Raw genomic sequence first — 11,998 nt, forward strand, 5'->3', positions numbered from 1 at the left:
AATCTAGGCAAAGTTTCAGGGTTCAAAATCAAAATAAATTCAGTATAGAATTTTCTTCCATTAGAATTCTATTTCTAATAGAACTGGGCTAGAGCATTAGAATTTAAGAAGTGAAAGAAAGGCTAGAAATGATGGAAAATCAAGGTACTCAAGAACTCAGAGGTAGAGCAACAGATTACTTGCAGATTTTCTTTATTGAAAAGGTAATCATAGGGATTTAAATAGTGCTTAAATATGCCACTAGTACTACTATTTAAGTATATAATTTTAACTCTTCTAATATGTGTGATTTTATGACTATGTAAAAATACAGCTGCATGAGTTCTAAACCCAGTTAAACATAAAAGCTGAGATAATGAATTTTCTTTATGTAAAAATGAACTTCCCTGGCTTATTATTTTGAAACTACATGTTTCATCAGCACAGGTATATATAGCACAGGGAGAATTGAGGAAGAGAGGAATAGGTACAAGCTGGCTGGTGCTATCAGCAGTTTTTGGCTGTAAGTCCTGCTGGCTGCTTTCTAAGTATAAGTGAGAATCCTCAAAGAAGAATTGTCTTGCCATTTCTTAATATGCAGAGTGTAGTACATTGCAATAATAGTAATAGTCCAATAGACAATAACAGTAGAAATAGCTAACATTTATTAAACACTTGTTCTATGCCAGACAGTGCTTTGTGTACTTCACACATATTTCACTTATTTAATATTTACAACAATATTAAGATGGATACTAGAATAATCTTATTTTACAGATAGGGAAATTGGGGCCCAGTGAGATTAATTATCTTTCCCAAGAATTTCAGTTCTAAGTGGTGAAGCTAGGAGTTCCAAAGTTCTTATTCTTAAACACTATGCTAAAATGTAAGATGGCTTTAATGGGGTGTAAGAAGAGTACTCTGCCCATGTTTAAGCATTTTTGGTTCCCAGGATATACTACTCCATGAAAGGCCTTACTTACCAAGCACATAAAAGGGGAAGAAAATAAGGCTTGTGACCTGTCACTTCATGTGTCCTAGCTCTGAAAAACAAAAGTATCTCAAAAAAAGAAATGGAACAGAGAAGGTGGAGAGATAAAAATTTTGACTGACTTGAAACTACATTAAGACTAGCTTCATCAGGTTGGAAAGTGTGACTCTATACAATGAAAGGTTGGTACAATATAGGGACCATTTGTACATAACCCTTTCTGAAAACTGGCTGTTATGAGGTCAGTACAAGTGTATTTCTCAAGAGAATAAAATTACCTGCCCTTGGAATAGTCATTTAGTCTCTGAGCTCTCAAATTGCTCAGCATAAAATGAGGAGGTTGAATTAGGTTATTGCTGAGCATCTTGACAGCTCAAAAACTATTGTATAGTTGAAAAAATAAGAAGTCTGGATCTGGAAGACCCTGGTCCCCCTATTTACCAACTAAATGACTGTCACAGATCTGATTCCTGGTAAACAGACTCTAAGACTTGGAGATTTGTGTGCAGATGGTTTATAGGGAAGTACTTTTGTGTCCAACATGAGAGAGATGAGGAACATAGTTCTAGGCATGGTGAACATTTGAGCTTTTGTACAATTCCAATCAATATGTCAGTCAATTCTAGGAGGAAACTTTGAGGCTGAGATGACCATTCGGAGTAGTCTGATAGTGAGCTTTTAGACAATATCTCAAATGGGATTTACTCTTTTTTTTTTTTTTTTTTAGAAATAACTAAAGAAAACAGATAATACATATGAAACAATGATTTTCAAGACCCTGTACATCAAGCAATGAAAGATGATGGTGATCCCTAAGGGATGAGAAACAAGCAAATTGAGTCCCGTGATTGGCTCAGTTTATTGCCTTAAGAGAGCTTCCAGGGCATGGCTCAGGGAGCAGGGAACCAAGGTGAAATATGGTGGACATTTTAAGTCAAGGTGAATTGAAAGTCCTAGGAGAATATGGGGGTTACAATTTACATGGAAAATTGCTGGAGAGGAGAGAGTTACTGAGAGGGGGATCTCTAGATATCTGGCTATGCAGAAGAGAACTGATTGGCACATAAATATAAGAAAATAGTCATCCAAGAGGAATAGAGGGAACAGCAGCTGGCACTAACTCAGTGTTGGTATTGTTGCCTATTCCTACCACCCAGTAATGGGATATTGGGTGCAGCACTCAGAAAGTCTTTCCTCAGTGTGGAGGAAGCAATTAGCCCTAGACTAAATACTGAGTTGGTCTCATTTTAAAAGCAAAATTTAAAATGATGAAGCTTTTCCCAGGTGATTTAACCGCATCCCACAAAGCTTAAGAATACTTACAGAAATACAAGATTATCCAGAAACAAAAAATAAAATAAAATTTACAATGTCTTGTGATTACCCAGAATTCAAAGAAGTAGGAAATTATGATCCATAACAAGTAGAATGATCAACCAATCAAAACCAATATGGAAGTAACACAGATATTAGAATTAGCAAACAAGGACATTAAAATAGTTATCCTAACTATATCTGAAATGTTAAAAAAGTTAAGACATGGAAAATATGAAAACACCCAAATCAAACTTCTATAGGTGAAAATTATGTCTGAAGTGAAAAATGCACTAGATGGGATTAACAGTAAATTAGATTATTGAAGATTAAGTTAGCAAGCCTGTAGACACATTAAAAGAAACTGTCAATAATTAAATACACAGAGAAAAAGCAACTTATAAAAATGAAAGTATTTCCAAGCACATGGATGGAAGTAGAGGGCATTATGCTAAGCGAAATGTCAGTCAGAGAAAGATAAATATACGATTTCACTTATTGTAGAATTTAAGAAACAAAACAGATGAACATAGAGGAAGGGAAGGAAAAACAAAATAAGGCAAAATCAGAGAGGGAGACAAACAATAAGAGATGTTTAACTATAGGAAACAAACTAAGGGTTGTTGGAGGGGAGATAGGGTAACTGGGTGATGGGCATTAAGGAGGGCATGTGATGTAATGAGCACTGGATGTTACATGCTACTGATGAATCACTAAATCCTACCTCAAAAACAAGACAAATAAGGAAAAGCATAACAAGGGACATTATAATAACTTTGGTCAAAACCAGTGATAAAGAGAAAAACTTTAAAAGCTGCAAGACCTAAAAGACACAGTACATACAGATGAATAAAGAAAAGAATGACGACAGATTTATAGCAAAAATAATGCAAACTATAAGACAGTGGAACATCTTAAAAGAGAAACAATTTACAACATAGGATTTGATATGCTGTGAAGACATATTTCAAATATGAAGGCAAAGTTTCAAAACAGAAAGAATCCAGACGACCTTCACTATAACTAATGTTAAAGGAAGTCTATCTGGCAGATGAAAAATGGGACCAGATGGAAATCTGGATGCATACAGAAGAATGAGGAGCTGCGGAAATGGAAACTACTATGGCTAAATGCATGAGATGTTCTTTTGTATTATCTAAGCCTTTTAAAAAATAATTGATTGTTTAAAGCAAAAATAATAAAAAATAACCAATAAGATCTGTACTATATGTAAAGCCAAAAAATAACTGGACTGTTTAGACTATATATAATGAGATTACTGTGATAGGTTTAAGTCTATCATTTTGCCCTTTGTTTTCAATGTCCCATTGGTTTTTTTTTTTTTTTTTTTTTGTTCCCCTGTTCCCCCATTTCATGCCTTCCTTTGTATTCCTTGACACTGATGCAAATGAGGATGAGTCCTATAGGTACCTCAATGTATTGGAAAGTTTACAGGCCGTAGGATAGAAAATAGAACCCAGTAGAACTTTATGGTCTTTCTAAATTGAAAGAGCAGAGAGTAAAGAGAAGTGGCTGATGATCACAGAGAAGAGTACAAGAGGGGAGAGAGATGCACACAAGAGAGCTCTAGAGATCTGTAGAGAATTGCACGCATGTCCTTAGCTGGGAATCATCAGCTGTCAATATATCTGGTGGCCAGGGGAATAATATCTTAGCCTGAGTGATACACCACTGCATTTACTAAAATGTCTTCAGAAAGTTACCTCTCTGAGTCTCAATTTTACCATCTAATAAATATCATCTATCTTCTAGTCTGTTGTAAGACCCAATGAGTTATCACATGAAAAATAACTCAGAAAATGATAAAACACTCATCATTATATTAATATGATGATGGTTTAAATTAAATAACACATGCTATTATGATGAATGTAACAGTTTCAAAACTGGGTGATCACTCCCAGGGATGACTAGCCAGTCTTTTTTTATTCAGCTTTCATTGAAAATCCTTTGTGAACAGAATATGGTACCAACCAATAATTGCCATTTCTCACCATAATGTTAGTCAAAGAAATATACATAAAAAGAAACTTTAATTAAACTATGAATTGGGACGCCTGGGTGGCTCAGCAGTTGAGCATCTACCTTTGGCTCAGGCATGATCCCAGAGTCTCGGGATCGAGTCCCACATTAGGCTCCCTGCATGGAGTCTGCTCTCTCTCTGCCTATATCTCTGCCTCTCTCTCTCTGTGTCTCTCATAAATAAATAAATAAAAATCTTAAAAAAAATAAAATCTGAATTGAGGGCACCTGGGTGGCTCAGTGTTTTAGCATCTGCCTTTGACTCGCGTCATGATCCTGGGGTCCTGGGATCAAGTCCCACATCAGGCTCCCAACGGGGAGCCTGCTTCTCCCTCTGCCTACGTCTCTACCTCTCTCTCTCATGAATAAATAAATAAAATCTTTAAAAAATATATGAATTGAATACTATAATTGTAACTCGACTCTTTATATGTATCCTTGTAAACTAGATACTGGCTTGGGTAGTGTGATAGGAGGTGGGCAGATTTAATCATTACTAATTCCATAAAGTACTTGAGTTTTGAGCTGGATTTTGAGGAATAAAAAAGATCATTCACTAAGGAAATGAAGGCAGTGGGCCTACCAAAAGGAATGGATGTAAAAGTTGGGCATGCACAGTTGCTCTTCTCATGGCATAGAAGAGCAAAATCTGAAGTGGGATTGAGATGTCCTGGGCTCTGTCTCAAGCTACCAAGCAGGGGACTCTTGGGCTTCATTTCCTCATTGGCAAACCAGGCATAAGGGAGTTATAGAATCTTGTCCAGCTCCAAAATTCCACTATTGAATTGTTAAAAAATCTCTGGCGATTGTGAAAACAGACATTTTCTTGGCCCAAGTGAGCTGTGACATCTTAGGAAATGATGGCATTCAAGAAACTGTGATGAGAGTGCTGAACCAGGATAGAGCCTGGAATCTACACAGAAAGAATTTAGGACCATTTAAAGTTTGGGAGCAGGAAAATCATATGATTAATCATCTATGCTGTTTGAAAAGCCTGGAAAACAAGAAATAGGAGGCAGTCATTCACCAGTCCCAAGGTAGAGTCTAGACAAATTATGGTTGAGTGTCTTCTGAGTTTCATTCTTCTATGTAGTTAGGTTTCTAATCATCACTAGGATATGATTAAGAGAATGTGCTATTCTGGATTAGGTGGGCCATGACTGAAATATCTCAGCATTTTTTTTTTCCACGAGAAATCAGACTCACAAAATGAAAGTATCCATCCAAGAGTTTATTATGTAATAATAATCACACATCTTAATTCTCTTTTGACCTTTCACCACATTGCACTTTCACTGCTTATTGATCTGGGGGGCAGGAAGGAGGGCAACAGCCAGACAAGAACATTTAAGAAATAAGCAATTTGTATGTGTTTATGTAGTTCGATGATGCTACTGTAAAGGAATACAAAACCAGGCACCAGGCTCTGGAAGGAAAGAGACTTTTTTCAATCTCATTTGCCTCCTCGGCGATGCCGGAAATAGCGATTGTAGGCAGCATTGTATCCATAAACCATGGCGTAGCGTTCGCAAAGCTTGAAGTCATCACAGGCTTCCCGGTTGAGCTCATAGGCGGGCTTGGTGGTTTCTCTGATCCTAGAAAGTAGGGAAGAAAAAAAGAGGTCCAAAATGAGAAGCATAAATAGAGTAAGAAAAAAAAAAAAAAAAGAAGGGGGGGGGAGAAAGAATAAGAAAATATAGGAGAGAGATCCTATTCAGCCCCCAATATTGGAGATACTTAACAGGGGGAAAGGTGGAACAGGGGGATATATATTTTTTTTTTTTAACAAAAATAGAAATTTTCTTTCTGTCCTTCTTTCCCTCCTCTCTACCTCTGCTTTCTGGGTCTTTCACAAGCTAGTCATTTTGAAATTCAGTTGTCTGTATACTGTTTTTAAATTCTTTGATTTTGGGACACAATTAGAAATAATATGTATGATTAAAACCTGTTTCTCATTCCGTTCAGATCCAGGATGCTGGATCAATGTGGAACAATTATCTCCCCTCATCAAGTTTTGTTACCCACCTCTCCTGGGCTTTAGCTCTCCATCTCTGTTGCGGAGATATAAATGTATTGGCATTTCTCCTGTTAATGAAGGGATCTGAAAAGAAAAAATAAGTAGTTGCAGTTTTAGGGGAGCAGTAGTTGAAAATATTTCCATAAATATTACCTGACGTAAATATATTTGGAAACTCATTCATTCATGCATTTTAGTTAGGTAACTAGAGATCTACAAAAGTTAGAGGGAAAGATAAAGCAGATTGCACAAACTGCCTAATTAAAAGAGATGAGCATATGTTTTTTAGAGACTTGTTGCATAGGCCACAGCAATTTTTGTTTGCTTATTTCACCTCAGGCAATCGCTTTGCCTTTCTCAATTTGGTATTCCTAGTCGGTGTTTTTAATTCCTGTAAGGAGAAATTCTCTCTGTCCTGAGGACTTAGAAAGCATAACTTTAGATTACCAGAAATGGACTATGTAAATATTATGACAATAATGAACAAATTGAAAATGAGAGTGATATGTTACTTCTTCCTCTACTCAGTCTTTGTAAGTCCGGATATTCAACAACATTCAACATAATGCTGACGGCTGCGGTTTCCCAACTGACTAGGCCTCTAATTCCATACTTTGCCATTTGTCATTACTTCTTGTTTTCCATCCATGTGGTTGATGTGATGCCAGCTTAAAATGTCCAAATGCCTCCAACTCTGATGAATGCAGTTTTAATGCCACATTACACTATTTCAAGCTTCAACAATTGCTCATCTGGTGATGTTTACAGCCATAAGATTTTAAAATTTATTTTAATTTTCTAAAAGAGGCCCTCATTCCCTTCCCTATATTAGCTCCATATATTACCATTTTGTCTATTTAAGAATAGGAAGAGGGATTCTTTGATACATGAGGTTTAAATAAAGAAATCAGATATTCACTTACTAATTTCATAGGATTCCATACTTTCATGAGATTCTGGAATAAAAAACGAAAGATTCCCATGATTATTATTTATCACACATGGCAATGGCCTAAATCTGGGGAAGGAAGGAGAGAAAAGAGCCAAAAAGATGTAAAGAATATATTTAGCAGTGTGGTTATTACAAATTTCAGGCATTTAGGATTTATGAGTTGTTTTTCTAGCTCTGTCCTTCATGTGAGTATCTCTACATTTTAGTTATTTTCTGATGTTGAAGGAGCTAGTGGCTATGGTCTTGGCTAAAATTTCCCAGAACTCTGAGGTCTTCAGGCTAGCGCAAGAAGATAATTTAAGCGCTATATACAAATTTCCAGAGAGACTTCTCTGATTAATTTGGGACCTGTCCAAGAGCAGGGTTGAGAAAGGGACAGAAGTGTCCAAAAAATAGCCCAGGTCCTCCAGCCAGTGTGGGGAGATGGTCAGCCGGGCTCTACCAAGATAGGTTTCTAAGAGGTTCCTACAGCCTCTTAAGAACCTGTGTTAACCTGGCAGCCACAGAAACCACTGGCTCCAGCTGACAACTCACACTGGGCCTGATGCCAATTGGAGAAAACTGAGATGACGCCAAAGCAAGTTTTCTTCTTTCTACCACTTTCCTGTGCACATTAGGTAAATTTGGCAATCGGAGGTTTCTATTTGTAAGCAAGTGATTTTATTTAAAAAGTTAAAAAGGAGACGAAGAAGCCAAATCCTCTGCTACTGAAAGCATGTGAATAATTTCAAGAGTCCAAAGCACAATACAAATGGTTGTTAATGTAATTGAGGTTTAAGGACATCTAAATATCCAGATAATTGAAACATAAGATTGACCAAAAATAATCTTGCTTCAGATTTTCTTTCATAAGCCTTGAACAGACACAAATATAATTGACAACACAGAGAAACATAGAGACAACATAGAGAAACTATAGAATTTATCTTTTGACAATCAAAATTATACCATCTATTTTTCTCTGAGATTCTTTAAATGCAAACTTTGTTTCTAAATTAATTCACTGAACACATGTAGTAAGTTTAGGAGATTGTCCTGTCCCTGCTGAGGGCTAAACTTAATACCTCCTGTGAAAACTAATTTCCTTAAAGGTGAGTGATTTAACAAATATCTTTAACCAATTGTTACCAAAGTATAAATAAACATCCCTAAAAATGAGAACTCGGGGGCTGGGAATTTGATACCTTCTTTCCCAAACAGCAAAGTTTCTAGGTGTACAATGACTTACTATAGACAGGACGTGCCTGTTATGTTGCCTACCAAAGTCTGGATATTTAGGATGTAAAAAATACTTGATGGAACAAATCAGTGTCCACAGAGCTTGGGAAAAATGTTAAATTAATGGTACTTTAAGATTATATTAGCAAAAGAGGGAAGAAGAAGAGGAGGGAGAGGAAAAAATTGAAATAAATGGAAATCAGAGGCAGAAAAGAAAAACCAGAGAAAGGCTTCTCACCGTAGCACAAAGCTGCCACGGCCAAGGCAGCCAGAATGGAGAGAAGGAGCAGGCTCTTCATGGTCTCTCCGTGGTCCTGTGGGTTGGTCTCACTGGCTTGTGCAGCAGCAGAGGGGAGAGAGGCTCCTGTAGGCTGTTAGTGAAAGGTTGTGGAGTTTTTATAAGAACTGGAGCCGCAGAAAGGGGAGGAACCAGTGGGAGGGGGCCAGAGAAGGTGGAGACTGGCTGGCCCTAAACTAGCACTGGGACTTTTCCCAAATACTCATTCCTTCCAGATATTATCTACTCTGGGTGGGCAGTTTTCCCTCACTCCTGGACCTGGCTGTGTATAGCAGGATGCTGTCCTGGTACAGAAGTTGTGGCCGCCCTGTGTTTGGGGCCAGCCCCGGGCACAGGTCCGCAGAGAAGGGAGTTGCCACAAACACGTGTTTGCCTCTCTAATTCCTTCTCTACTCTCCTGGCCCTGATTACAAGTCTGGTCTGCAGACAGAGCTGTAGTGTTCTGCTTGTTCCCCTGATGGATGGACGAGAGGTTATGGGGGCAAAGGACTTCACCTCATAAATTGGTTCTAATATCAACTTATTTTCCCAGCAGGGTTGAACTAACAATCCTGCATCAATTGGATATGTGTCTGGTGATAGGCACCTTTTGCATTTTTCAAGTGCTGAGCAGGGCATCAATGCCTACCGACGCCACGAGTTCTGTTTCCTCAATTGGCTTCATTGTAACTTGCTCTTCCAGTTTTGTGACTGGAGTCCAATCCTGTGCCCCAGGGCTCTCTTCGGCTGGATATCACTGATCTAAAGTGCAACAAGGATAAGAGGGTACCCATCCCTCATTTTCTGAAGGCATTGTCCTGGTAATGAACTAATCCAATATGCTCTTAGCCAGTGACAGTTGAGAGGCAAGGAACTGTGCTAGGTGCTGTGAGAAATCTAGAGACAAACAAGACACGTCCCTAAGGAGTTAAGTAATAGCTACTTACTATATTCATGTTGTGCTTTGGCTGTCATGTATCCTCAAACATAGATTGTCACAAACACATACTTCCATTATACCCTCAGTAGAAGTGCTGTTTCTTTTCTTATGGGAGGAGGATTGTAATTTGGTGCCTCTGGTTATCTTGTAGACAGAGCTGTTTTTTTTTTTTTTTTTTTTTTTTTTTTTTTTCCCCTTCCTCTTGGACAATCAATCAGAAAACCTTTTCTATCAAGATGTGTCTATGCTGTCTGGTACCCAAGAGTCCTCTTGGCAGACAGAGAGATTTCAGTCATAGAGCTGCAGATTGTGTATGAGCTAAAGTAGCAGGACCTCTCCCTTGGGTTGGAACAGCAAAAGGATTGGGATGGGAGTGGGTGGATACAGTTTTCAATAATAATTTGTTTCAAGGAGCAGTGATGAGTAACAAAGTGAACTGTAATGAGCCAACAACATGGCTCATTCTTTTTGTCTTATTGGGATGGATTTTCTCCCAGATTCCACCTTCTGAAGAGCTTTTGTAAATACCAAAGCATTCCCTGTTAAAGGAAATAGTTGGGAATCCTTGTGATCTGAAGGATTTGTGAGTTGTGAAGGACCAATAAAAGGTAGGGTTTCCCTCCAGATTTTTTTTTTGGTATTAAGAGATAATATTCTTTATGATAAAATCTTAAAGAAGACCTCAAAAAGAAGACAATGTATGTTCATCCCTGACAAATTCATCCATCATGATTCTCAGTCCCAAGATTGGTGGTTGTTTCCCTCTTTAAATCACAAACTTGCTCTCAGGTTTGGCTTCAGTGCCCTTTTTCCAAGATAAATCATCCAAATTGTTATATTTGCAAAAGCCAGTTTACTACATTGCATTTACTACATTTACTACGTTGCTTGTTTTGGGAAAACAAGCTAGCTGTGGCTTGTTCATGTAGCATTTTATATGTATTCAACTCAGTTGCTAACCCCCAATTTATATGAAATGAAGCAAATTTGGTTTCAATGTTTCATCCCTAAAATCAGTACAGTAATTCACCTCCCCCTACCCTATCTCCAGAATTAGAGAATTCTCTTTTTCCAGTACAAACATGTGCTTCACAATGTATACTAATTTGGTCTTTTCTGGCCAGATTCCACGTCTCCTCCACTCCCAAGTTCAAATGGTAACAGTGCTCAGTTTCAGCCCTCTGACATCACAATTGTTTATTTTACACTCTCTGAATCCAAGTGTGAAAATCTTACACTTCTCTTTCCAGTGTAAGATTCACATTTTTTCACAAGTTGTTTTCATTTCTGCTTCCACTGGCTTTCCTAAACTTTTAAGCATTTTTCCTTATCATCTTGCTTTTTTGCAAGGCTAATACTTTCTGTTGGAAACTATATCTCTCTCTCACCAGTCACTTATCTTCCCTTTCCACTCTTTTCCACTTATTTATGGGTTTTCTTATGCTAAAAACCATTTTTATATAATTTGTAAAACTTAATAATGTGTGAAAAGTCAGAGCCCTTCTCCCTGTCTCAAAGATAATTTTGTATGTACCAACTCCAGTCATGTGTTTTTATGAAGAGGATCAGACTAACTCGATGGGGACTTTGTATTGGAAAGGATTGAGATTGACTCATCAGAAAAAAGAGAGAGAGAGAGAAAATGAAGGTAGACAAAAGTGGAAGGAGAGAAATGAGAAGAGCCTTAGAGACTTGGTTTGCTGGATGGGAGAGGTTTAGGTAGAGATTGAGCTGTAGAGAGAAAAGCTCTGAGGCAGCTGTAAGACTGAGATGTTAAAAGTGAGACATGGGAAAAGACAAATCAGAGGTGTTTGATTATGATTAGGCTTGTCTGAGACTGTAAAAGATTGTTTGAAAAAAATAGAAGATTGAGAATTGCGAGAAAATATAAAAAAATTTTAAATTAATGTTGGCTGCTAGTTTTTTGTTTTGTTTTTTTTGGGGGGGGTTTTTGAAGCAGAGAGACAGAGCACCTGTGCACACACATGAGTGAGTGGGGGTGGAGGGGGCAGAAGGAGAGGGAGAGAGAGAATCTTAAGCAGACCCTATGCACAGTACAGAGCTGGAGGCCAGGCTCGATCTCCCGACCCTGATATCATGACTTGAGCCGAAATTAAGCATTGGACGCTTTATGGACTGACCCACCCAGGTGCCCCTAATTTGTATTTTCTTAATTGCAATATCTTGTAAAGACTAGACCACATGACGCTCCAATTTATATTTGGGTGAAATACAAGTTTCTTATAAATGAAAGACATTTATGTAGA

At 37.8% G+C, this 11,998-nt stretch overlaps 1 protein-coding gene across 1 annotated transcript; it reads right to left on the reverse strand.

The window, feature by feature from the left end:
- Nucleotides 1–5,537: 5,537 nt before the first annotated feature.
- Nucleotides 5,538–8,910, reverse strand: LOC100856382 (matrix Gla protein). Its single transcript, XM_038576142.1, has 4 exons — nucleotides 8,753–8,910; nucleotides 7,268–7,300; nucleotides 6,353–6,428; nucleotides 5,538–5,922 (listed from the first exon to the last, which is right to left on the reverse strand). Exons 1-4 carry the CDS (start codon nucleotides 8,811–8,813, stop codon nucleotides 5,781–5,783), a joined length of 312 nt encoding a protein of 103 aa, XP_038432070.1. The 5' UTR covers nucleotides 8,814–8,910; the 3' UTR covers nucleotides 5,538–5,780.
- Nucleotides 8,911–11,998: the final 3,088 nt, after the last annotated feature.

The sequence above is a fragment of the Canis lupus genome, chromosome 27 (genome assembly GCF_011100685.1).
Source record: "Canis lupus familiaris isolate Mischka breed German Shepherd chromosome 27, alternate assembly UU_Cfam_GSD_1.0, whole genome shotgun sequence".
NCBI classification, from domain to species: Eukaryota; Metazoa; Chordata; class Mammalia; order Carnivora; family Canidae; genus Canis; species Canis lupus.